We start from the raw sequence: 25,952 nt of genomic DNA, 5'->3' as shown, positions 1-25,952 counted from the left end.
TAGTTACAAAGCTGTTGTAATAATACAGATAAAAATTAATTGGTGCCTGAAACAAAGCAATGATTATGAGGGTGAGTAAAAGGCATTTGATTTGGCAGACTTTTAGGAAATAGGATTGTCATACTTAATAGCCCACTAAATATGGGAGGAGAAGAAGGGTAGAATACAGACGGGAATCTAGCAGGACTCCTTGGGTGTCTAGATAAGTGATGTGGCCGTTGTGATAGCAAAGGAATGGAGAACAGACTAAGAGAAAGGTAATGCAATCCATTTTGGACAGAGCAAGTTTAAGGTACCTGCGCAGATCTCACGGTGCTACCCCCTTGGCAATCAGAGGTTACAAGAATGATGCTCAGGATAAGGATCTGGGCTCCTGGAGACAGATTTCCGCACGTAAAAAGTTGGAGCCATGGAAAAGGCCATACACATTGTGCTGTAGTTAGGGATGTAACAGATTTAAGGACCTAAAAAAGTGAGTCTTTGTGGTTTTCTTTTGTGATTTCTAATGACATTTTTATGTGAAATCTTTATAGAAATGTACCGATTTTAGCATCTCAAATAATTTTATTTCAACGTTTTGTTTTTTTTTTATTTATTTTTGGGACAGAGAGAGACCGAGCATGAACGGGGGAGGGGCAGAGAGAGAGGGAGACACAGAATCGGAAACAGGCTCCAGGCTCCGAGCCATCAGCCCAGAGCCTGACGCGGGGCTCGAACTCACGGACCACGAGATCGTGACCTGGCTGAAGTCGGACGCTTAACCGACTGCGCCACCCAGGAGCCCCGCATCTCAAATAATTTTAATGTAGACTTACTAAACTGAGACTGCAAATTCCATGGATTATAATACTTGGAATAACTGTGAATTTGTTGCCTAGGCCTAATCAGTCACTCTTACCTCATGTCTTTTACTTGCCAAAATAAAGAACTGCATATATTCTGCTTGCCAAGATAAAGTTACATTTTAAAAGGTTGCTATATATTTAACACCTTGTGCACTATTTAATATAAAAGAAACATGAGGCTTCAATTAACCACTTTTTCTTTCAAGTTTTTAAAAAGTCAAAATTATTATGTTGATTTTTGTTGCAGAACTAATAAATCTTAGGATAGCTAGTAAATTAATGTATCTTGCTTTCAAGTTTACGTGATTTTTTTTGTTTGTTGTCCTTTATCTTTAGTACTTTTACAGCCTCTCCTGAGAACCAATAATAATAATTTATTAATTGTACTAACTGGTAATGTCATTGTTTATAATACACACAAAAAAAAAACCAAATTCATGCTTTAAACACATAAAACCAAAACCTAAAAAGGAAACTGTGAGGTTGCCTCATTTATGGAGTTCTGTCATCATCAGACCAGATGATAATTACTCTGACAGGGAAATGCTACCACAGCCTGCTAGGAAGGCCCTGTCTACAGATGCAGAGAGGGGCCCAGTTCAACTCTGGTAAACTAATGACCTGACACAGAACCAGGCCCGTGCAGTGGGCAAACTGTCCAGGTGGGCATGGATTACAAAACAAAGCACTTGTGGAAGAGTTCTTCTAGTGCCTGTGTGTAGGAAGGAATAAATACTTATCAGTAACAATCCATAGTTAGTTTTCTAGGCCTGTCCTAGCTCATGAAATGCTAAGCCAAAATCTCGAGGTCTTTGCTGCCTATCCTCTCCAGCCACACGAGAACATCTGAGACTTTGAAAAAGGTAGTAATTCAGTATGGTTAATCATAGCTTCTATCCTGTCCTAAGAATCAGCACAAAATAAGGGAGAGGGGAGATTGAAGAAATAGTAACATTCAAAAGAAATTCTCAGCTATCCATAATACATTTAGTGTAATTAGAGACTCTTGAAAAAAAGAAAGAAACACCATAGGGTTTGAGATTTCTAAGAAGTATCCACGTGCACTTTGCCAAAAGAAGGCAAAAAGCATTTCAGCAAGGGATCCTGGAGAGGGGAATGAACAGAAAAGAAGTCTTCTGTATCCATATCCAACTGATGTGAGTGGCGTAAAGAATCTGGATTCCAAATTAGATTTTGAAAGAAGGAGGAAAATGAGCCATTGGTGCAGAAAATAGAAGTCCAAAGGTATAGGCAGTTGCTTTAATATTGCCAGATCTAGAGGTCACATTTCAATAGTTCTTTTCATCTAAACCAGATTGTCACATCAACTTTGAAAACAGTGAAGAAAATACTTGAAGGGCGCCTGGGTGGCTCAGGCAGTTAGTGTCTGACACTTGATTTTGGCTCAGGTCATGATCTCATGGTTCGTGGGATCAAGCCCGTGTCAGGCTCTGTGATTGGGATTCTCTCCCCCTCTCTCTGCCCCTCCCCCTTTCTCTCTCCCTCTCTCCCCCCAAATAAATAAGTGAACATTAAAAACAAAGAAAATACTTGTACCTTTATTTTTGTCTTTTGATTCTTCTGTTTTTGGCAAGTAGAGTCCTTCAGCAGTGCTAGTATTATCGTTTCATGATTCCTGGCCTTGCTAAGTCAGTGCCAAGAATCGAGCCTTTGGGGGAGAGACTGTGGGTAATCTGTGTTTCTTACTGGGTGGATGTCTTCTGGTCAAGATCTGGCTTCAGTGGCTAGGAGCTGCCAGTGCTGTTGCTACGCCTAAGAAAATAAAGTGTTCACGATGGGCGCCTGGGTGGCTCAGTCGGTTGAGTGTCCGACTCTTGATTTCAGCTCAGGTCATGATCCCAGGGTCGTGGGATCGAGCTCCGTGTCAGGGTCCACACTGAGCTCAGTGTGGAGCCTTTTTAAGATTCTCTCTCCTCTTTCCCTCTGCCCCTGTCCCTGCTCTTCTGTCCCCCTCTCTCAAATGAAAAAAATAAATAAATAAGAAAAGAAAGTAAAGTGTTCATGCTAAAAGTATGCATCTCTGCCTTTCATACAATGTTTATCCATCTTCTTTGTGATTTGCTTCTCATTCCAGGAAATTTAGGGGCTTTAAAGCACATTAAATATTTTTCATTGTATCTGAAGTTGTCAGTCAAAAAAGCAGTAATAGAAATCTGTGATTGCTAATTTATGTTATTCTGTAGCTTTTCTTCTTACTAACAGAAAAATCAATTTATACATTTTTTAAAAACGTATCACATATCTTTTTAAAATGCATCTGGTAGAAATGTGACAAATCATTTGGTGCAGTGATTCTAAATATTGGCTGATCATCCTAATTACATGGGAAATTAAAAAAACATATATGTACAGATTCCAGGGCTTCATCCTGGACTTGACTTAGAATATCTGAAAGCAAGGTTCAAGAATCTGGCTTTCCTGAAGTGAGTCTGGTGCTCATTTGGCTTTGGATCTCGTTCACTTTCATCACATTGTCATCATCACTAACCCAGACTGCTTTTAGATGGAGAAATCAATGTCCATGGAAGTATCATAGGGCGTGCCCTAGGTCGTGAGGTGAGGGAAGAGGCTGAGGACTATTGTCCTGAACCTTAGTCCTATGTTCTGTGTCCAGCATTTGTAGATGGTGTCTTCTGTGTCTCACCCGGGAGCTCTTTTTTTACCCTTCTGAATACCATTACAAGCTTTCAGAAGTAACATGTATTTATTTGCTGTTGGCTCTTAGAATGCATTCTTCTACTAGTTATTTATTCATGTCCCTAGCCAACAAAATTAATCAGAAATTAATGGCATATTGACAGTAATTACAGTTTTGTAGACAATATTATAAAATACATTTAAATTTTTTTTGAATTTACTGTTTTGGATAGTCTGAGACACTGCACTTAGGAAAATATTTTGAATCATTCAGTTAAAAAAATGGGTATCACGTCTCTGTCACTTTCAGTTTATTCAGCGTCTTCTAAATTCATTTTACAACTTGGATTTGCAGGTCCACGTTCAATATAAACAGACTAGATCCCCTTTTGTTTGCATTTTGCAGTCCCAGCACAATTCAAAATGTACCAGGTTGAATTCAGTTATTTCAGCTGCTAAGAAATCATTACTTTTTTTTCTTTTCTCATTTTTCTCTTTTGTTTTTTTTTGTTTTGTTTTGTTTGGTTTGGTTTGGTTTGGTTTTTTTTTTGAGAGAGAGAGAGAAAGTGCCAAGTGCACAAGCAGGGGAGAGGGGCAGAGGAAGAGAAGAGTCTAAAGGAGAATCTCCAGGTTGAGCCTGGAGCCCAGTACGGGGCTCGATCCCACCACTGTGAGATCATGACCTGAGCTGAAACCAAGAGTCCAATGCTCAACCGACTGAACCACCAAGGCTCCCCCAGGCAGTTTTTAAAATAAACAGATCAGTGGCGTCTTTTCCTCTTTCATAGTATTTCTTATTTCCTATTCTTTGATAATTCTGAAAATGTTACAAATGTTCTTTTCTCTCACAATCCTTTCTGTGAGGTTTCTCCTTTCTGCTTAAAGTAATCCATAGGTTAAGACTGATTATATTTAACTGTTATTAAAGAAGAAAACATGATACTAGAATGCAGTAATATAATATTTAAAAGCCAGATCCAGGAAGTATGGTCTTTTTTGGCCATATTCATCATTGGTTATTCCTTTGATGGAGTACAGTTTTTAGTCCTGTGGTATGTAAATTTTTTTTTTCTTTTTACATTTATTTATTTTTGAGAAACAGAGTCAGACAAAGCTTGAGCTGGGGAGGAGCAGAGAGAGAGGAAGACACAGAATCTGAAGCAGTCAGCACAGAGCCTGATGCGGGGCTCAAACCCACGAACTGTGAGATCATGACCTGAACCGAAGTCGGACGCTCAACCGTCTGAGCCACCCAGGCGCCCCTCAGTCCTGTGGTATATAAAGGGGAAGCAAGAGTGTCTGAGAGTTCACTTGAGCCACCTCACTGATAGGGAAGAGAGATGGGTTCAATTAGAACAGATTCAAAATATCTGGGTTCCTCACCTGGGAAAGGAAGACTGTGATTCAGTATCTCTTTTCAAATACACAAAAGATCATTTAAGGGCAATGACACAGAATTGAACAAAAGGAAATTATGTAATAAGCAGGAATTCAGGAATAAAAAAAACACCATTGTTTAAGGATAGAACAGTGGTAAAATTTACACTACTATGAATCTTAAAAATGTACAGGGGCGCCCATATAGCTCAGTCAGTTAAACATCCGACTTCAGCTCAGGTCATGATCTCGTGGCTTGGGAGTTCAAGCCCTGCATGGGACTCTGGGCTGACAGCTCGGAGTCTGGAGCCTGCTTCGGATTCTGTATCTCCCTTTCTCTCACTCCCCCTCCCCCACTTGGGTTTTCTCTCTCTCTCTCAAAAATAAGTAAAACTTTTTAAAAACCATATAGACACTTTCTTGGTTTTAATGTTTGGTCATTGGCCTTCCCAGAAGATAAGGGCTTCTCAAGGCAAAGTTTCCTCCTGATGGTGTGTGTACTATTTTCAGATACAAAATGAAGAGACTACTAGCCTAAAGATATGTATTAGTTCGATTTTAGGTTAAATTGCTCTCCAAGGAGACCCCAAAATATGTTAACCCAAACAAGTTAAAATGTATTTGTCATCTGATAGTATAGAGGTGGGCAGAACAGAGTCATCTCTGTGTCCATCATCTATCTCTGGGAAAGCAAAGAAGCTTTCCAGGTGTCACCATCACAGCCACCTGGGGAGAGAGGGTGGGGAATGGACTGGGGGGGGGGGTGTGCCGCCTCAGAAGGTGCACACCTCACTTCCACTCCACCCTTTCCAACAGAGATAGTCTCATGCCACTCTACATTGCAAGGAGGCTAAGAAATACGGTCTCCACCTGGGGAACAATGTGGTTGGCTAAAACTGGAAAATCTTATCATTAAAAAGGAACGCATGAAAAAAGTTTCAAAAAAGAGATTGTACACTTAAAAATTTTAAATTTCATACTGTGTTTTCACGGTAATGTAATTTTTTTTAAAGGATAGCATGAAGTGCCTGGCTGGCTCAGTCAGAAGAGCATGTGACTCTTGATCTCCAGATCATGAGTCCGAGCCCCACACTAGGTGTAGAGATTACAAAAATAAATAAATAAAATTAAAAAAAATAAATTAAAATTTAAAAAGGAGAGCATGAATATTGATGGACAATTAGAATTCTCTACCATGGCATGAAAAGAGTTTCAGAATTTGGGTATAAAAGTAATATGACATTTTCAGACACTATAGTAAATTTATTGAATTGTATTTGCATAATACTTATACTTTGTCTGGTGGAAAATCGAAAAGACCAGAAAGCAAACCCTGTGACATGTTGTTTACTCTAAGAGTTACGCATCTTCTCAGTAGCCCTCAAGATTACATAGCATTGCATTGAGGTGACTCTAGCTATTTTGGAACAGGTGAATGAATATCCTGAGATCTCTTTCTCTGTTAGGGAACCTAGCACACGTTAAACAAGTTCTCTTGTCCATAAAAACATTCTGAAATGCAAATCTCCAAACCTTAGAAGAAGTAGACACAGGGCCAAATGTTCAGGAGTAGTTGTAATACACATCTGCATTAGCAAGGAACTGCTGAGGCTGTGGACTCAAGAATCAGTGTCTTAGCCACAGACAGGAAGCTGCCAAATATGGTGGCTGCCACCACCACCATTACTCAGCACACCTGTGGGTGGTAGGCTAGCTACGAGAGACCACTGCTTTTGCCTAAAAACAAACAAGCACTACCACACGCTTCCAGAAGAGCCACATGGCTTCTACTTCAGGATGTGCGTTTTCTCCCTCAAGGTCCTACAAAGGTACATCAGCGTGGTGACTGCTGTGTCAGAAGTAGAAACTCAAGCTTCAAGATATAGTTTAGCCCTTTAACCTCAAATGTACAGGAAGCCACACTAGAAGCAATTTAGAGTTCTGTGGTATTTGCCATAAGAGCCTCAGGTAGATGTTAGTCTAACATCTTGCCTTTATACTTGATATTGAGTATATGCATTTCTGGGAAAGAGCAACAAGCCAAAACTCTGTTGTGTTTATGTTGGAAGCTAAAAGTTATTATTCCCAGGAAATATGTCTCACCAAGCTGCAACTTTATTGAATACCTGTTCTAGAAATTTCACTGTAGTGAGAACAAAAATAGTTGTGAATTTTAGCTCATACTACTTCCAGAAATAGTTTAGAAATAATTTAGATAGTTAAATACTGTAATCATCAAATGGTTCCAAGTTCTTATTCCTACCCAAAAACCAGAATTTTTCATTCTTTTCCAATAATGCAAGTTTTTTTTTGTTTTTTTGTTTTTTGGTTTTTTTTTTTTTTTTTTTTTTGCCAAATAACTAAGCAGTAATAAGAGCATTGAGGATTGCAAAAGCATTCTTTTCATTAAATCATTTCAGGGAAAGGAACCTCTTATTCCCAAAGCAGCAAATAGTAATAATGAGTAAAAGGAAATGATGGAATATATAATCAAAATTTAAATTATCCTCTGTATCACCCAGCTATTGCTGAGTTATCAAAAGCTACAATATCTCAGTGACATACAGCAATAATGATTTATTTCTCACACACCTGAGGGTCAGGTGGAGCAGCTCTGATGATGTTGGCGGGGTGGCTCTAAGCTGTAGTTTGGGTCCAGGTCTTTTTCACAAGGTTCTCATCTTCAGTGGACCATCAGGCTACCCAGGTTATGCACGTTAAAGCACAAATGGCAAAGGCACAAGAGAATGAGCAGAAACACCAGGTACTCTTAAGGCCTAAGGTTGGCACACTTTCATGTCAGTGTACATTTTATTGACCAGAGAGAATCACATGTTCAAGTCCAAAGAGAAGGGGTGGGAAAGTATAACTTCTTTTTGTGGAAGGAACTGTCAAGTTACATTGCAAAGAACATTGACACAGGAAATGGATGCTGAGGAATTGGGGCCTAAATCGAAGTCTTAATTATCAAAATATTTAGAGGAAATTCTGTGGTACTCCAAGGCTTCTGTTTCTTTCATTTGTGACTAATAAATTATCATTAAGCCTAGCCTTTGTTTATATACTAGGATAACATTTAATTAACCTCCATAATTGAGATATGTAAATGAAATAGACTTCCTGGCTGAGAAGATAAGAGAGGGGAGGAGGATGCTACCAGGTAGCTCCTCCCCCCAATTTGGTGAGAGTTGTAAACATTTCAGTGTTGTCATAGATTTCTTTACATTATTAAAAAGCAATTTAAAAAAATCTTGTCTCATAAATACAGTGTTTACTCATGGAATCAGTCTAGGTTTGCATAAACTACTTGTTAGACCCATGACTAAGTTTAAAAAAACCTATGATAATAGATAGGTTTTATTGATAAAAGTGGCAACTGAATTTATATGATTTTTGACTTTTTCTTCATAAAGAGGATGAATAAGAATATGGTCTAATATACTCAATTTAATATTACTGGAGACTAGTAAGGAATATGAAATAGTAATCTTCAAATTTGATTCTGAATGAAATAAGGTTTTTTCTCGATATATAATTGATGTATAAGTTTGTGTCAGTTTTAGGTACACAGCATAATGATGCAAGACTTGTGTATATTCCAAAATGATCACCACAGTAACTCTAGTTAACACTTATCATCACACATAGTTACAAATGTTTTTTTTTCTTGTGATAAGAACTTTTAAGATCTATTCCCTTAAAAACTTTCAAGTATACAGTACAGTATTAACTATAGTTGCCAAGCCATACATTATCCCCAGGACTTACTTATTTTGTAACTGGAATTTTGTACCTTTTGACCACCTTCACCCATTTTGCCCTCTGTCCCCCAACTCCTCACCTCTGTCAACCACCAATCTTTTCTCTGAATCTGTAAGTTCAGGCTTTTTTTTTTTTTTGGTTCCTTTTTTAGTTTCTACATATAAATGAAATCATATGGTATTTATCTTTCTTTGTCTGACTTATCTCACTTGGCATAGTGCCCTCAAGGTCCATCCATGTTGTTGCAAATGGCGATATTTCATCATTTTTTGTGGCTGAATAATATTCTGTGCGTGTGTGTGTGTGTGTGTGTGTGTGTGTGTGTGTGTGTGTGTCTTGTTTTTAATCCATTCATCCATCTATTCATGGACATTTAGGTTGCTTCCATGTCTTGGCTCTTGTAAATAACACTGCAGTGAACATGGCATACAGGTATCTTTTCTATTTGGTGTTAAGATTATTTTTCACAGTGTCTCAGAAGAAAAGGTAGGATAAATAACTTTTTAGAATGCAGAAGTGACTAACAGTAAATTGTATTCTTAGGAAGCTATTCACTCTAATATCCTGCTCATAATAGAAAATAATAATATGGAAACAGCACTTTACAGAAGACTGTAAGAAAATATACCAAAATTATAGCTGTTGGTATTATGACTTTTTTTCTTCCTCACAATAATTTTAATTACAACAGCTAATGTTAAGCTATTGTTTAAAACTGGCACAATCCTGGGGCACCTGAGTGGCTAGGTTGGTTGAGTCTCCAACTCTTGATTTCAGCTCAGGTCATGATCACAGTTTGAGCCCTGCATCAGGCTCTGCACTGACAGTGTGGAGCTTGCTTGGGATTCTGTCTCTCCCCCCCCTCTCTCTCTACCCCTGCTCTCTCTCTCTCTCTCTCTCTCTCTCTCTCTCTCTCTCTCTCTCAAAAGCAAATAAATAAACATTAAGAAAATTTGCACAGTCCTAAGTACTTTAGATGTATTGTTTGATTTAATTTGTAAACAACCTGATGAGGTAGAAATTCTTTCTTTCTTCCTTTTTCTTTTTTTCCCTCCCTCCCTGATTTTTTTCTTTCTGTTGAGGTATAGTTGGCACACAGTGTTACATTAGTTTTAGGTGTACAACATAGTGATTCATCAACTAGACTGTGCTGTGTGCTCACCACAGGTGTAGCTAACATCTGTCACCATACAACACTATTACGATACCATTGACTATAATTCCTATGTGGTACCTTTCATCCCTGATTTATTCATTTCATAGCTGCGATCCTCTACCCCTGGTCCCCTTCACCCATTTTGTCCCCCCCTCCTCCCCTCTGGCAACCATCACTTTGTTCTCTGTATCTGTGGATCTCTTCCTGCTTTTTTGTTTCTTCATTTGTTTTGTTTTTTCAATTCCACATATAAATGAAATCATATGGTATTTGTCTTTCTGTGTCTGACTTACTTCACTCAGCATAGTACCCTCTAAGTCCATCCAGGTCATAAAGGGAAAAACCTCATTTTTTTTATGGCTATTACTCCTTTGTATATTTATTACCACATCATCTTTAAGGTAGAACTTACCATCTTTATTTTACAGATGAGGAAGCGAGTGCAGCAAATAGGTTCATATGCTGCAAGTGATCTGTAATTCACATGTACAGTATTTTAAAAATGGAAATAAAATGATAATAACCTTTTAAAGCAAGAAAATTGTACCATCTTTAGAGCAACAATTTGTAAACAACCTGACCTATACCACTTGTAAAGCTTTTTCTCCAGGACTGTACCGTGCTGTATTATTGGAAAGACTGAGTTCCAGGGCCTTCCTTGGGCAAGTCCTTTAATATCTCTGAGCCTCTGTTTCCTCATGTAAAATGACTCTAATTACTTGCCTTACTTCTTAAAATTGTTGAGGGGATCATATGAAATATGTGAAAACAACTTGTAAGTCAAAGTACCATATAATATTAGGCAGTGATTTATTACTTTAAGTCAAGATAAAAAATTTGCAGCTAGAGGAGCACCTGGGTGGCTCGGTCAGTTGAGCGTCGATCTCTGCTCAGGTCATGATCTCGCGGTTCATGAGTTTGAGCCCCACATCGGGCTGTCTGCTGTCAGTGCCGAGCCCACTTGGGATCCTCTGTTTCCCGCTCTCTCTGCCCTTGCCTTGCTCGTGCATGTGTGCTCCTTTCCTCTCTCTCAAAAATACATAAACGTAAAAAAATTTGCAGCTAGAAAAGTATAATTAGATGTTTCCTAGATAACACATGACACATTGATAGTCAAAATATTAACATAAAAATATTCAAAGCTAGTACTTATTTAGAAAATCAAACTATGGTATAAATATGGCCTCGAGTCCAATTTTTACTCAGTGATACATGAATTGGGAGTGTTGTGACTAAAGCCAACTCTGCATTCTAAGACACATTTAATACAAATAATGTTTAGTAAATGATATCTTTATTTAAATGACATTTTGCACTGTCATTTATTAGTGCCAGTTTCTCATAAATGTCTGTAGAGTTAGGATTTTAATATTAAATAATATTTAAGAAAGGGAAAGACTTGTTTGCTCACTGCTCATCCCCATTGCCTAGAATATTGAGAAATAAGTATTTGTTGAAAGATTGAATGAAAGAATACTCCAATAATTAGAGAAGAGAATTTAAGAACAGGTGTAATACATGATACACAAAAATGTTAAGCACAAATACTCGTAATATGTGTAATATTCTGAAATTTCATTGGCTCACAAATGTTTGGCAGATTTAACATTTCTTTTTATTTGCCTTACTTAGGGACGTGCTGCCTTAACACAAGAGAAGAAGGAATTTGCCCATGAACATGAAGAAATGAAGAACCTAGAAGCCATTGTTCAAGAAATAAAACCAACTGCCCTCATAGGTAAACTTCTCCCTCTTTCCCATAAACCCAACCCAACCCCATTTTGGCCTGATTAATTTTCTTAATTGATTTTTGAGGCATAATTTAGCTTTTTGAAATTTTGACCTTTGGAACTCACAAACAAAATTACACATTCACTGAATCAACAGTACCCCAAGGACACTTAGATTTGTAAATTTCATACTGTGTTCTCAGTCCTATCAGCTGAAGTGTGTAGCCCCCTCTGCTAACTCTGTCAACCTGTCAATCCTTGGCAGATTCAGCACTTTCCCAGGCTTGATTGCTCCAGATACACACTGGTTCTCAAATGGGAGTGACTTTGCCCCCAAAGAAACATTTGGCAATGTCTGGAGGTGTTTTTGGTTATTACAACTTTGGAAAGGGTTGGGGGAGGGGTGGTCAGGGCCACTGACATCTAGTGGGTAGAGACTGGAGATGGTATTCAACACCCTACAGTGCACAGGAAAGCACCCCTTCCCCCCCACACAAAGAATTATCCGACCCACAATGTTCATATCCCAGAGGTTGAGAAATACGGCACTAACTACTAGACCCTCCTTGAAGACAGGGAGACCACATCTATATTCCTCATAGCACTTAACACAGTGCTTACACAGTGCGTGTGCACATATGATGTTTAATATAGTCAAATTTAATGTGGTTAAAAAAACTCAGAGGAGGGTATGAAACTTTGTACCTTATTTTGTGTGTATAGAATGTCAGTTCTTACTTTGTATCATAATCCACTCCTGGAAGTTCTTGTAAACATGACAATATTGAGAACAATGATAATAATCGTAACGAAACAAATACTCCATCGCAGAAACTGTAATAAGCCTTGTTTTTTACGAAATACGTTGTATCAGGATTTTTCTCCATTTCCATCATGCTAATTGCTTTATCCTTTGTCAGGATTCTTTCAGTGAGTGATACTGCAGTTTTACAATTGAATTGGATGGTTGTCTTAAGTGTTAGCACTGGTTTATAAAAAATAATTACTTTATAACCTGAGAGACTGGAATATACTCCTAGAATTATTTATAGAGAGATAATATATATTAGGCACATTTTAATTTCCTGACATCAGTGTCTGTCATCAGAATACCTAGTGATTTGATCACTGACTCGGTGTATTATGGGCCAAATGTTAGATCTGTGTTGTTTTGTATAGATACTTGGAGATTTGTAACCCTAAATGTTGTTGGCATTAACAAACGTATCTCTTTCTGTCACTGTTAATGCAGATCTTCTATATTTTGTTTAGGGTCTATCAGAAAGTGACCTGACCTGTCTCATTGTCTTGAGGGCATGGACGTCTTACTTCACTAACCGCTGATAGTCTATTCACTGGTTTCTCATTTCTACATCAGGAGTTGCTGCGATTGGTGGTGCATTCTCAGAACAAATTCTCAAGGACATGGCTGCCTTCAATGACCGACCTATTATTTTTGCATTGAGTAATCCAACTAGCAAAGCAGAATGTACTGCAGAGCAGTGCTATAAACTAACCAAGGTAAAGCAAAAGTGTAACTTCTCTCCCCCCCACCCTCCAGTCCCCAGCTCTGCCAGTGCTGACACAGGGTCTGATATTTTAATACTCTAATTCTTAATCATTATGGAGGAACCAAGGATATGTAAGATTCTTACTACTTAATTTAAAAGTTAAACCAAGATTGAAAGAAAAGTGAATAGGGGTGCCTGGGTGGCTCAGTCAGTTGGGCGTCCGACTTCGGCTCAGGTCATGATCTCGCGGTCCGTGAGTTCGAGCCCCGCGTCGGGCTCTGTGCTGACAGCTCAGAGCCTGGAGGCTGTTTCAGATTCTGTGTCTGCCTCTCTCTCTGACCTTCCCCCATTCATGCTCTGTCTCTCTCTGTCTCAAAAATGAATAAACGTTAAAAAAAATAAAAATAAAAAAAAAAAGAAAGAAAGTGAATAGGTCAGAGGGGTTTAGAATTGTTTCCTCTTCTAGAATGTTGTTGTGTAAATCCTCCTCTTCAGTAAAACAAACTTTGTAAAGTTTATTGATAATTTTTTCAAGTGATTTGGAAGCATTTAACACTTAAATATAAAAGCTAAAAAGGAAAAATTTTGATGCTAGATGCTTATTAAAATAACTTTTAACTAGCTATTTCTGAACGTTGAAGCATACTGTATAAAACCTCAGTCTTATTTTTGTTTTGCTAAATCCTGGGTTTGGATTTTGATGCCATGGGTGGTACATTTGGGCAGCTATTTTGACATCTAGCCAGTTTGGGATAGAAGTCCTTGAAGCTTCAACACTTTACTGTTTCAAAAAAAGTGGCTTATTTTATACTGTGTTTGTATTAACATATATTTGACTGATAGGTTGTCAATAGCCTTTTTTCCCTTCAAAGACTTGAAAATGTCATTATAACGAAACAGGTTGAATCATATATATCTAACACTTTTATTTTGGAAAGAAATCCAAAATGCACTAGAAAAGGCAAACATGACACAAAGTTAGGTCACTCTGCACAAATCAGAAACTGATGGCTTTACTTCCTTAATAGTATAACCTTAAATGCTCATTACTAGAATTAATGAAATGTTGGCAAGGAGCCACTCCATTGTCTATCTCTCTTAATTTGGGATGGCATCAATGTCCTCAATAATTTTAATTTTCAGCCCATCTGCAGATTGGGAAATTTGCCTGACATCCTTCAGTAGTCCTTAAATTTTTAAAAGGGGAAGAAAAAAAAAACCCTTTGAGCAATAAAATTGTAGCATGGTGCACAAATAATAAAATTTTAGCATAGTAGACAAATAATAAATAAGTGGTTTTGTAGTTATTTTGTCATATATCTCAACAGGTGTCAAGAGTTTATAGACTCACCAGTAATAGAAATAAACACAATTAGCCAAATTTGTATAATTGTGTTTTTAAATTAAAAAAAAAATTAATGTTTATTTATTTTTGAGAGAGACAGAGCATGAGTGGGGGAGGGGCAAGAGGAAGGGAGACACAGAATCTGAGGCAGGCTCCAGGCTCTGAGCTGTCAGCACAGAGCCCAATGCGGGGCTCGAACCCACAAACCATGAGATCATGACCTGAGCTGAAGTTGGACACTTAACCAACTGAGCCACCCAGGTGCCCCGTAATTGTGCTTTTAAATTTGAATGTGTCTGATATAAATGACCTAAACTCTTTCTTAATCATCTTGCATGATGTTCTATGTTGTTAAAAAAAAAAGGGGGGTATAAAATTGAAAGTCATTTTGAGGCTGAAAACTTAAACACTGGTTTAGCTAAAGGATACAGAACAGGCAAAGGTCTGTCTGTGCTGGATGAGTCTCTGCTGCTTTAGGCACAAGGGAAAGGTTGTCAGGAAAGGTTAAAAATAGAAATACAGGAAGATTATTGAAGCATGAAAAACTATAATCCAGAAATAGTATGAAGAGATTTTCTTCTCCATATTAACACTCCATGTACACAAGAATGTTTAGCTGTCATTTACTGAATGCTGTTCTCCTTAAAATATGATGATTATAAAACAATAGGTAGGAATTGAAAGCAGGGAGGGAGATAAATGAGCTTATATATCGTGTTGCAGGTCTTTTTCTTAAATATATGTGTGTATACATATATGTATATATATAAAATAATTAAGTTACATTAGAAAGTTGCTTGTAGGGATGCCTGGGTGGCTCAGTTGGTTAAGCCTCTGACTTTGGTTCAGGTCATGATATCGAGGTTTGTGAGTTTGAACCCCAAGTTAGGCTCTGTGCTGACAGTTCAGATACTGTAGCCTGCTTCAGATTCTGTGTCTCTCTCTGTTCCTCCCTGGCTTGTGCTCTCTCTTTCTCGCTCTCAAAAATAAACATTTTTAAAAAATTAAAGAAAACTGTGTAGATTCCTAAACTCTAACCTAAAATGTCATACTTTCCAATACTCTAATGTTAACCTATCATTTTTTCCAGCTTCAGAAGTCTGTTATCTGAACCCCATATAGAAATGGTTGATAGGCTTCTGGGTTGGACCACTGCAGCAAATAGAGTGGTGGTCTTGAGTTTCCTGTGCTTTACACACTTCTCTGAGGAGTAGAGAGGGAGGCAGAAAGTAGTAGTAATCACCCACTCCAGAACTTACTGCCAACATCATAAAAGCTTGCCCAGACTTATTAGAGGGTTAATGAAAATTAGTCTTCTTTCTAAATGCTCAGTACTCTAACTTTGGGGTAGTTCTGTTATGATACATTTCTTTTAAAATACCGTGCTTCTTTTTAAAGTTAGTTGTGTGTCTGTGTTGTAGGGGCGTGCAATTTTTGCCAGTGGCAGTCCTTTTGATCCAGTCACTCTTCCAGATGGACGGACCCTATATCCTGGCCAAGGAAACAATTCCTATGTGTTTCCTGGAATCGCTCTTGGTGTTGTGGCTTGTGGACTGAGACATATCACAGATGAGATTTTTCTCACAACTGCTGAGGTATTGTAAACTCTGTGTTCACCAAGGCTGTAAAACACCAGATGAGCTCCATGTGGGTTAATGATTTATTTATTTATATAGCATCTCAGCTCACTCCCTATAAGGTACAAAGTCCGAAGAAGAAAAAAATCTCTCCTGGTGGAGAATAAGGGGTCGGTAGCAGGTTCACAATGGAGTCACGAGTAAAAGACTATTTTTCAGTAGCCAGTAAAAAAACTGTTCTGATCTCCTACAAGGAACTCGTTTTCGTCTTCATACTTCCAATCAAATTCTGTGACAGTAGTGACACAATTGAAAATACTGTTTCCAAATCATAATGAAGCGGCCAATGTTTCTCCAAACTTTCCTAAATAACAGCATTTTGAAGGTTTAAAATGAAAGTCTGATTTGGTATAGTGAAGAAGTGTGTATCATTGAGGGTACAGGGCAGAAAACAGAAACTACTCTAATATTTTAAGCAGAAAGAAAATTATAACAGGGAATTAGTGTTTTTGAACTCATTAAAAGGACACATGTGGGTTTGAGTGTGGGCCTTCAGGAAAGATTCTCCGAACATCACGCAACAGACCCAGTAGGGACTGGTGAGCTGTTCTTAAGAAGTGAAGGATCTGAAACCTTACCTTAGTTGCAAGCTAATGAGTTAGCCTGCCACAGTTTCATGGATGCTGGCAAAAGACCCAAAACCCTTAGGTCGGAGACAAAGACTTTATTACTTATGGCACCAGACGTACCATAAACTTCAGGTTCCCATCAGTTCCCTTTCCTCCCCACACTTCAGGGGGACGATACAGTGATTTGGCACATATTTGTAAAATCATGAGCTTTTGATAATCAGAATGTTCATCTGGTTGATACCTTGTTTGAGCAGGATGCAGTTCACGGATGAGAGATTTGAGTGAATTTCTTCTAAAATGAGACCACTGTACAACATGGTAACTGAACTGAACCAAATAAAAGTTGATTAAAATTCAGATATTTTCAGCTTGCAAACATACTATGCTTTCTGTTTTGAAGAGGAACTCAGAGAATATAGATGGAGTCTTCTGTTATTGTTGTGGTCTAAGGAGTATAATCCCAGTGTTTAACGCCTGGCATCATTCTGTGAGAACAGATATCGAAGCTGTAATGTCCTGCTCTTTTCTTTGTCTTCCCTGCAGTAGAAGCATCGCAGCTGGTGTCCTAGAGTTTCTTTACCTCCTAAAATCTTGTTACACATAAGTAGATAACTGCTCACTAAGAGAGCTTATCAAAGCTGTTCACACATTAAGAAAAATATAATTATTGTTCTACATAACAGACACATCAAAGGGGGGGGGGGAGATCTTCTACTCAATGTAGCCCATGTTTGCTTTCCTAAATAACTCCAGCACCATCTAGTGACAAACTCCATGAAAAAAAAAAAAATCCTTCCATTTACCATCCAGGCAAAGTAATAAATACTATCAAAAAACTTTGAAGGAAAAAGAAAATGTAATGTCAGCAGTGCCCTTCTTGTAGCTAGTGATCTCTCTGGCTACCTCTTCTGGCCTTTCCACTGGTTTTCTCTTAGGCTTCAACACAACAGTCTTGTTTTTCACACCACCTCATTGTTTACTTTGTCTTCTTTCCGTGTCCCTTTTAACTAAGAGTTTTTTTCTAGCATTCATTTTGTTGTTGTTGTTGTAACTTTTTCCCCCTTTTTCTTATGCTTTCAGAGATTTCATCCATTCCCTGGGTTCCATTATCTTAAGTCTAAAAGTGTCCAAATCTGTGTCTCTAGTCTCATCTTGTAACGTGTCTCCAGTTGCTTTTTCCTTAAACACAAAATGCATAAAACCATACTTTTCACCTTCCTTCACCCTCAGTATTTGCGTTGCATTTAGTGATAACTCCTTTCTAAGTAGACACCAAAGCTTACAAGCCTGTCATTCTTTCATTCTCCCTCATCCCAAAGCTTCAAACACAACATGCAGGCACACACCTGTATAACTGCTCTATTATCCTGCCTGGAAAACTCTGAGAACTATTCATCTATCTAAGCCTCTCCTTCTGTTAACTTCACTCCCCACCTCATGCTTGAATCCTTTGGTGACTACCATGGCTCATCTTGAGAAAATTAGGCTTAGGAAGGTTAATTAATTTGCCTAAATTCAACCAAATAGTAATTATTGCAGTTAGAATTTGAACATAGACCTACCTCACATCACAGCCCGAGCTTTCAACCACCATGCTGTTACAACAAAGAGGATTCTGGCTTTCCTGGTACCCTCACAACCTTCTGAACCTCTGCTAAGAGCACTTAGTGCTCCCTTGGGTCAGCCCTCCTGGGAACATACTCCTCGCCTCCTGTCCACATCTGAGAGGCGTGTCTGGCTGCCTGTCCTTATCCCATTCCTCCTGAACCACCTGCTCTGTGTTCTCTCATCTGCCTCACCCCACCCCTTTCTGAGGTCTGTGTGGAGGACACTAGAGACGGTCACCACAGACAACAGCATCTGGAGGAAACTTTGATTTATTGAAGTCACTGGATAACTGAAAATCCAGCTGCTGTAACATTGCCAAAATGAAACAAAGACAGATCATTTGAAAGCGGACACAGTGTAGTTAGAGAGACACCAGTGGCATATCAAAAGCAGCAAAGAGTTTTTGAGTGAATGAGGTAATAGGTGAGAGCAACATTAAGACTCTTGTATACTCTCCCCTTTTCCCCCAGGTCAATCCCTTCCATGTTAGTGATTTAATTCCTAACATGAGGCTCCCCTGGTCACGTGTTTGCTACTTGGCTCTGTTCTGTGGTGTCTCGGTTCTCTCTGTGTGTGACAGGCATACGTGGAGAGCAAAGATTCAGACTGATTCTAATTTACTCAGCCATCTTCTTACTGTCCCCAGGCTCTTTAAAATGATATTGTGCAACATTCTAGACAAGAAGCAATGATGCTGGACCCCAATGGTGAGAGGAACGGTATACCTATTATCTCATAGAAATAATTTGCAGTTGATTGGTTATAGAACTTGCCTCCACCTCAAAAAGCTTACTAGCTTTCATATTGTAGAGCTAGATCTGGCCCCCAAAGCTATTTTACTTCCATTCTGCCATGGTGACTGCCCCTCTGTTCTTTTAAAAGTGAAATAGCTAAGAAGGCTCAACCTGGGCTCAGTCGGTTGAGCGTCTTACTCTTGATATCCTCTCAGGTCATGATCTCATGGTGGTGAGACCGAGCCCTATATCAGGCTCTGTGCTGGGTGTGGAGCCTGCTTGGGATTCTCTCTTTATCTCTCCCTGTGCCCCTCCCCCATCCGCTTGTGTGTGTGCACGAGTATGCGTGTGCAAGCATGCATGCTCTCTCGAAATAAATAAATAAACATTAAGCAAAAAGTGAAATAGCTAAAACATACCGAACATTTACTTTCTCAGACAATGTGGTAAATTCCTTACTGGCATTTATTTTGTTTAATCTCATGAATTAGGAATTGTTAGTAGTCTTCTATCGCCAAAGGGAAAACTAGGCTTAGGAAGGTTAATTAATTTGCCCCAATTCAAACAAACAGAATTATGGCAGTTAGAATTTGAATATAGACCTACATCACATCACAGCCTGAGCTTTCAACCACTGTGCTGTTATATCCGTTCAACATTGTGCTACTCATTTTTTATCTATCCAGTTAAATAACAGTACTAGATACCTATACAGGTTTTTGCTTTAACATCTAAGAAATGCCGATGATTTGAATCTGCTACAGATCCTTTGCAGAACAGCAAGAAGTAACAGGATTTTGTAAGCAGCCTAAATTCAATGGGGCATCAACATAAAATGGTTTTATTTTTCCTGACAATCACTGTTTTGAATAATTCTCCATCAAGTCTTTCTTTTCTTTCTCTTAATGGCATCTCAGTAACTTTTAATTCCATTTCAATTCACCCATTCTTTTAACAAGTATTGATTAATACCTGCTATGTGCTACTCATTATTCTGGGTGTTGGGGAATACATCAGTGAACAATAATTAAACATCTGTTCCATTCAGAATCAGTATCCAATTCAAATATCATCTCTTGTTCCTTCAGTACAAGAGGCCTGCCGCAGCAGCTGGCTGAGAGCCCCTTCTCTTTTATTATTCTCCCATTCCAGCATCTTGAGGGGCTCAGGGAAAAGAGTATGTCTGGGCTCTGAACACCTCCTCCCCCTTCTTATCAAGGCCTATTTCTTCAAATGTGTTGGAAACAGAAAGGAAGGGTATGGAAAAGGACAAACATATCCTTTCCTTTTCCTTTTCCTTTTCCTTTTCCTTTCCTTTCCTTTCCTTTCCTTTCCTTTCCTTTCCTTTCCTTTCCTTTCCTTTCCTTTCCTTTCCTTTCCTTTCCTTTCCTTTCCTTTCCTTTCCTTTCCTTTCCTTTCCTTTTTTTAGAGAGCATATGAACACGGGACAGGGGTAGAGGGAGAGGGAGAGAGAATCCTATGCAGGTTCCATGCCTAGTGCAGAGTCCAACACAGGGCTCTATCCCACGATCCTGGGATTATGACCTCAAAGTCAAGAATCAGACATTCGACCCACTCAGCCATCCATCAAGGCACCCCAAACATGTCTTTTATTAACTCTCCACTTTTTTAGGCCATTGAACCATCTGAGGCAGGAGCCCATATCTGGCTTTCTCATGGGGTATGTGTACAAGAGTTTAGAGGACCCTTTGGGGCCCTCTGTGGCATAACATGAGAGATCTGGCTCTCCCCTTCAGTTCAGCCTTCTCCCCTTGCTCAGCTTGTGAGATCCTCCTCTGCAGTGGTAACTTGGCTTGGAAGCTCATGCCTTCTGGGGATACAGGCTCCTCCCCAAGCAACCCTCCCACCCCCCTTTCTATCTGATTCTCCTTTCCCATCCTCTTCACCTCTGCTTACATAAACATGTCTGTAACTGCTCAGGCTAAGTGAGGAATAGAATGCCAAACTCTCCTTCTTGAGGGCACCTCATGCTTTCAAGAGAGGGCAGTGTGCAAGAAGAAGAGGGGGAGAGAAGCCACTGCATTACCCACTAGACTATAGTTCTAGTGACTCTCCCTGATTCTCCCCATTGCAGCCTTCTGAAAAGGGGTGGCTGTGGTTGTGGGGCTGGCAGGGCTGATTCCACCCCCTCTTAGGTTCTGAGGAACGTGGCAGTCCCCACGTATTTGGTGGCTTCATTATAATGTGGAACACTTAATTCCATTTCTTCTAGTGTTGGGGGCCCTGATCACCAATTCTGGGGCCAAGGAAAAGTTTTGCTCAACATCCTGTTATAAAGGCAAGAAATAAAGGACTGAACAATGTCTTTATTATAAAATTCTTTGTGATCAGCTTTCTGTAATTATAATTATGTATTTTGCATAATATGTAAATTATTTATTAATTAATAAATTAATATTAATATTAATCAAATAGCAGTTGTAGTAATATTAATTTGCAGTTGCAGTAATATCAAATAGCAGTTGTACTAGTAACTTCATCCTGCTCTCCCCCCACCCCACATTCCTGCCTAAATATCCTTGTTCAGAATATCCTCAGTCACCCATAGAATTTAACCAAAATTCCTTAATTTGGCATTGACAGTGCTCCAATCCTTATTCTCTATTCAGATCCCCCTCTGCTCCCCAGATCAGGACACTGGGGATCACTGAGTCCAGCTCATACATCTCTGCCTTTGGTCTGAATCTGTCTTCCTTTCTGGAGTGCCCACCCCTTCCCTTTTGTCTGACTCTTAGCTCTCCTTCAGTCCCATGACTAAGCTGTCTCCACTGTACTTCTGGATTTCTTTTTTTTTTAATTTTTTTTTTTCAACGTTTTTTATTGATTTTTGGGACAGAGAGAGACAGAGCATGAACGGGGGAGGGGCAGAGAGAGAGGGAGACACAGAATCGGAAACAGGCTCCAGGCTCCGAGCCATCAGCCCAGAGCCTGACGCGGGGCTCGAACTCACGGACCGCGAGATCGTGACCTGGCTGAAGTCGGACGCTTAACCGACTGCGCCACCCAGGCGCCCCTGTACTTCTGGATTTCTTAACACTCACATTTCACCTTTGACCTAGGCTGTCCTCTCTTTCAGTATTCCCTTTTTCTTCCTCACTAACTTCTAACTTTTTCAAGGGCAGGAACTGCTTTTTTATCCTCTCTTGATGTTATACTTGCTCAGTGTCTTTCATATTTGCTGATGGCAATAAAACAATTGCAGAAATAATTTCATGATTTAAAAATCTAACATATTAAGAGATAGTGAAAAATAAGTGTTTGCTTATGCAAAATGTTTCAAATGAGGAAGATTTTCTACTTCCTGTCTTCACCCTCAGGTCTGTTAAATAATAGAGCCAGCCACATACTGCTTTAGACTTGCCACACTGAAATACCTAATCAAAGTCTTAGAGCTGGAGGGAACTTCACAATTGCTGAGTCTACCTCTGTGCCCCAGAAGGTTCAGCAAATAACTTAGCATATAGAACTTTATTGTTGAACTGCTTGAGAGCAACTTACAGTATCATGTCCCTTTACCCCTAGATATTTCAGGACATTTTTTTATGTGATCTCTGTACCATTTTCAATTCAGGAACTTTAACACTGATAGAATATTATTATCTAATGCACAGTCCGAATTCAAATTTCACCAATTATCCATTAGAAAAGGCCTTTATAGCCTCTAGACTAATCCTTTAATCTGCAAGAATATTTCAGTCTTTCCTTTATGGCACTGACATTTTGGAGCATACAGGCCAGTTGGTTTTTACAATGTTCCCCACTTTGGGTTTATCTGATTGTTTCCTCATGATTGAATTCAAGTTATGCGGTTTTGTTAGGAGTACTAAATGCCTAATGATTGCATCCTTCTCAGTGCATCACATCAGGAGGCATGTAGTGTCAATCTGTCTCATTAAAAAAAATACTTTACTGAGGTATGATTGACATACAAAAATCTGTACATACTTAATCACACAACTTGATCACCAAAATACATGCCATAAATATGTCTATCATTGCCAAATGCTCTTTCCTACTCTTTGTGTGTGTGTGTGTGTGTGTGTGTGTGTGTGTGTGTGTGTGTGTGTGTGACTGTGAGAGAGAGAGAGAGGGAGAGAGAGATTGAGAGAGGGAGATAAGAATACTTACCATAAGATCTACACTCTTAGCAAATTCTTAAGTATATGTCATTTAATTTAGAAATGGGGAATGGTCTGGGAACAGCAAATGCTGAGACCAGTTAGGTGATTCGGAGAATCCAGAATCTGGATAAATTGAAACCCTACTTGCAATGTGACTCCAAAGTGGCTCTCTCAGTCCCGTGCTGTACCTCTTGTGCCAGAATATGTGAGCTAGGAGAAGCAGTGTGATCAGCCTTGGATCCCTTCCCTCCTGTACTCTCAGGGTCCTTGTCCATCACTTCTGTCATCCTCCTCTGCCTTCCTCGCCCCTCTCTCCCCTGTTCCTCAGGCACATCGGATGGAAAAGCTTCCAGCATTTCATGGCACAGTAGAAAAGGAACTGGAGTAAAAGGCAGTGCAGATTCTGTTCCCATCTTTACTAATGGTGGGATCCCACCAGTCACCAAGTCTTCTGGACTCAGTTTTCCCATTGACAAAGGGAAAGACAAAATTAGGTCATCACATTAATGTGCCCTGCTTCCATATATGACCATATGTGATCATTCACCTAGGTATCCTCATAACCATCACATTGTATGGTGTGAAGTAAAAACATATTTGTCTTTCTTATTTTGAAAGGTTATAGCCCAGCAAGTATCAGATAAACACTTGGAAGAGGGCCGGCTTTATCCTCCTTTGGACACCATTAGAGATGTTTCTCTGAAAATTGCAGCAAAGGTAAAACCACTCTTTTTCAAGTCTTATTATTTTTAATTCCTTCTATTGCTAAATATGCATTTTTAGCCACTAAAAATCACTTCACTTCCTTGAAATGTATATCTGTATCAACTTATTTTGTCAGAAGTCAGAGAAATGAGACACAGTGCTTTAGCAGAGCTTAGGAACTACACTTCATCCCTAGGAATGGAAGAATTGGGGTGAATCATTGATTTCCCTATCATTCTTTATCTGTCCCATAATCTAAATAAGTTAGTAGGATTCCCTTTCAGTTAGGTTTCTCCTATTTCACCTTTTTTAACTTATTGTTTTCCATATTTCAGTTGTGTTGTCACCAAAATATTGCAGATACGGTAGAGTAACATTTAGAATCATTTGAATCACTTGTCTTGTCTATGTTTCTATGATGTATAGCATCTTAAAGATCACAATTGATAATATTGGGCAGAGGGCTAAACAATGAGGGCAAGGAACTCAAAGCTGTTGGGGTGGCAGATGAGCTAATGAAACAATTAGCCAAGAAGAACCTAAAGACAGAGAAATTTTCTGTAATTAAGATGAGAGAGAAATTGACTTTTTTTTACAATATAATTATATTAGCCTCTTAGGGCTGCTGTAGCAAAATACCACAGACTGGGTGGCTCAAACAACAGAAATCTATTTCTCACAGTTCTGGGGGCTGGAAATCTAAGATTAAGGGGTAGAAGGCCTGATTTCCTTGGAGGGCTCCTTCCTTAGCTTGTAGATGACTGCTTTCTCACTGTGTCCTCACGTGGTCTTTTCTTTGTGCACAAACATCCTTGGCTCTCCTGGGGTGTCCAAATTTGCCCTTCTTATAAGAACACTAGTCAGTTTGGATTAGGGCCCACCCAAACAGCCTCATTTTTAACTTAATTGCTTCTTTAAAGTCCCTGTCTCCAAACATTATCACACTCTGAGGTACTGGGGGTTAGTGCATATGAATTTTGGGTGACATAGGTCAGCCCATAATGGTTATGTTTATATGTTACAGATGTAAACTAGGGTTTCTGAGCCGCAGCACTGTGCACATATTGGCTGGATAACTCTTGGTTGTGGGGGTTATCTTGGCATTATAGAATGCTAAGCATACCTGGCCTCTACCCACCAGATGTCAGCAGCCTCTGCCCAGTTATGACAACCGAAAATGTCTCCAGACATTGCCGAGTATCCCCTCAGGGGAAATATTGTTTTTTGGTTGAAAATAAAGACTATTAGCAAATTTACCAAAACAGTACCATATTTAGGATTCATGTATCATTATATGCCCTATTGATTGAGGGCATATGCTTCAAAACCCAAGTAATCCTTCAAAAAAACTTTAGATAATCTGCTTGATTACCTATTCATGAAAGAGTATCTTTTTATCTTCTACTATTTTATATCTCCTAGTTTTTAACTAATTTGAATTGTTAATACACCGAACAGCACATTATTATGTTAAATTCATTGTGAAGATTTAAGCGAAAAGGTGTTGGGGTGCCTGGGCGCCTGGTGTCGGTTAAGCATCCGACTTCAGCTCAGGTCATGATCTCAAGGTTCGTGAGTTCAAGTCCCACATTGGGCTTTGTGCTGACAGCTCAGAGCCTGGAGCCTGCTTTGGATTCTGCATCTCGCTGTCTCTCCGCCCCTCCCCTGCTCTCACTCTGTCTTTCTCTCAAAAATAAACATAAATGAAAAGGTGTTAGCTTATGATTAGAGGAGAAAATACAAAAGCAGAGGACCTCAGGGAAGTTCATAAAGACTCGGATATTCTACCGAGAATCATGGGAAAATCAAGTGCTGAGACAGAAACTGGGAAATCAGAACAAAGAATCAAGTTGAGGGAGGAAGATAGTGTAAGTGACCTGCAAGTTTGAAGTTTCAGGGCACCTTCACATAGAATTCATACAACTCCAGCAAGTTGATAGAAATTGTTGAAACTTAAAGAGACACTAAATATAAAGATGTGGGAACTGTTTTCCATGTGGTAATGGGGGAAATGCCAGGAGTTTTTGGAGCTACCAGGACAGCAAGTATGGCAGGTGAGAACTAAGGATGGAAGATGGTTTGTTACTCTGTCCAGAACACAGAGGTAAGAAGCCAGTGAAGGGAAGTTAGGACTTTAAGATGAGACTCAGAACTGAGCAACATGTCAGAA

The 25,952-nt window shown here is 39.2% G+C and overlaps 1 protein-coding gene across 1 annotated transcript in view; it reads left to right on the top strand.

Annotated features, from left to right (window-relative positions):
* ME1 (malic enzyme 1) overlaps positions 1–25,952 on the top strand; it is a 190,146-nt gene that overhangs the window by 160,764 nt on the left and 3,430 nt on the right. The window contains exons 10-13 of the mRNA XM_058734598.1: positions 11,431–11,536; positions 12,907–13,049; positions 15,806–15,979; positions 23,696–23,794. Of these exons, the coding sequence (XP_058590581.1) occupies positions 11,431–11,536; positions 12,907–13,049; positions 15,806–15,979; positions 23,696–23,794 (522 nt within the window). The remainder of the gene's footprint in view (positions 1–11,430; positions 11,537–12,906; positions 13,050–15,805; positions 15,980–23,695; positions 23,795–25,952) is intronic.

The sequence above is a fragment of the Neofelis nebulosa genome, chromosome 6 (genome assembly GCF_028018385.1).
Source record: "Neofelis nebulosa isolate mNeoNeb1 chromosome 6, mNeoNeb1.pri, whole genome shotgun sequence".
Classification (NCBI taxonomy): Eukaryota; Metazoa; Chordata; class Mammalia; order Carnivora; family Felidae; genus Neofelis; species Neofelis nebulosa.
The sequence above is the reverse complement of the archived record's forward strand: the minus strand, read 5'-3'. Positions and strand labels throughout refer to the sequence as shown.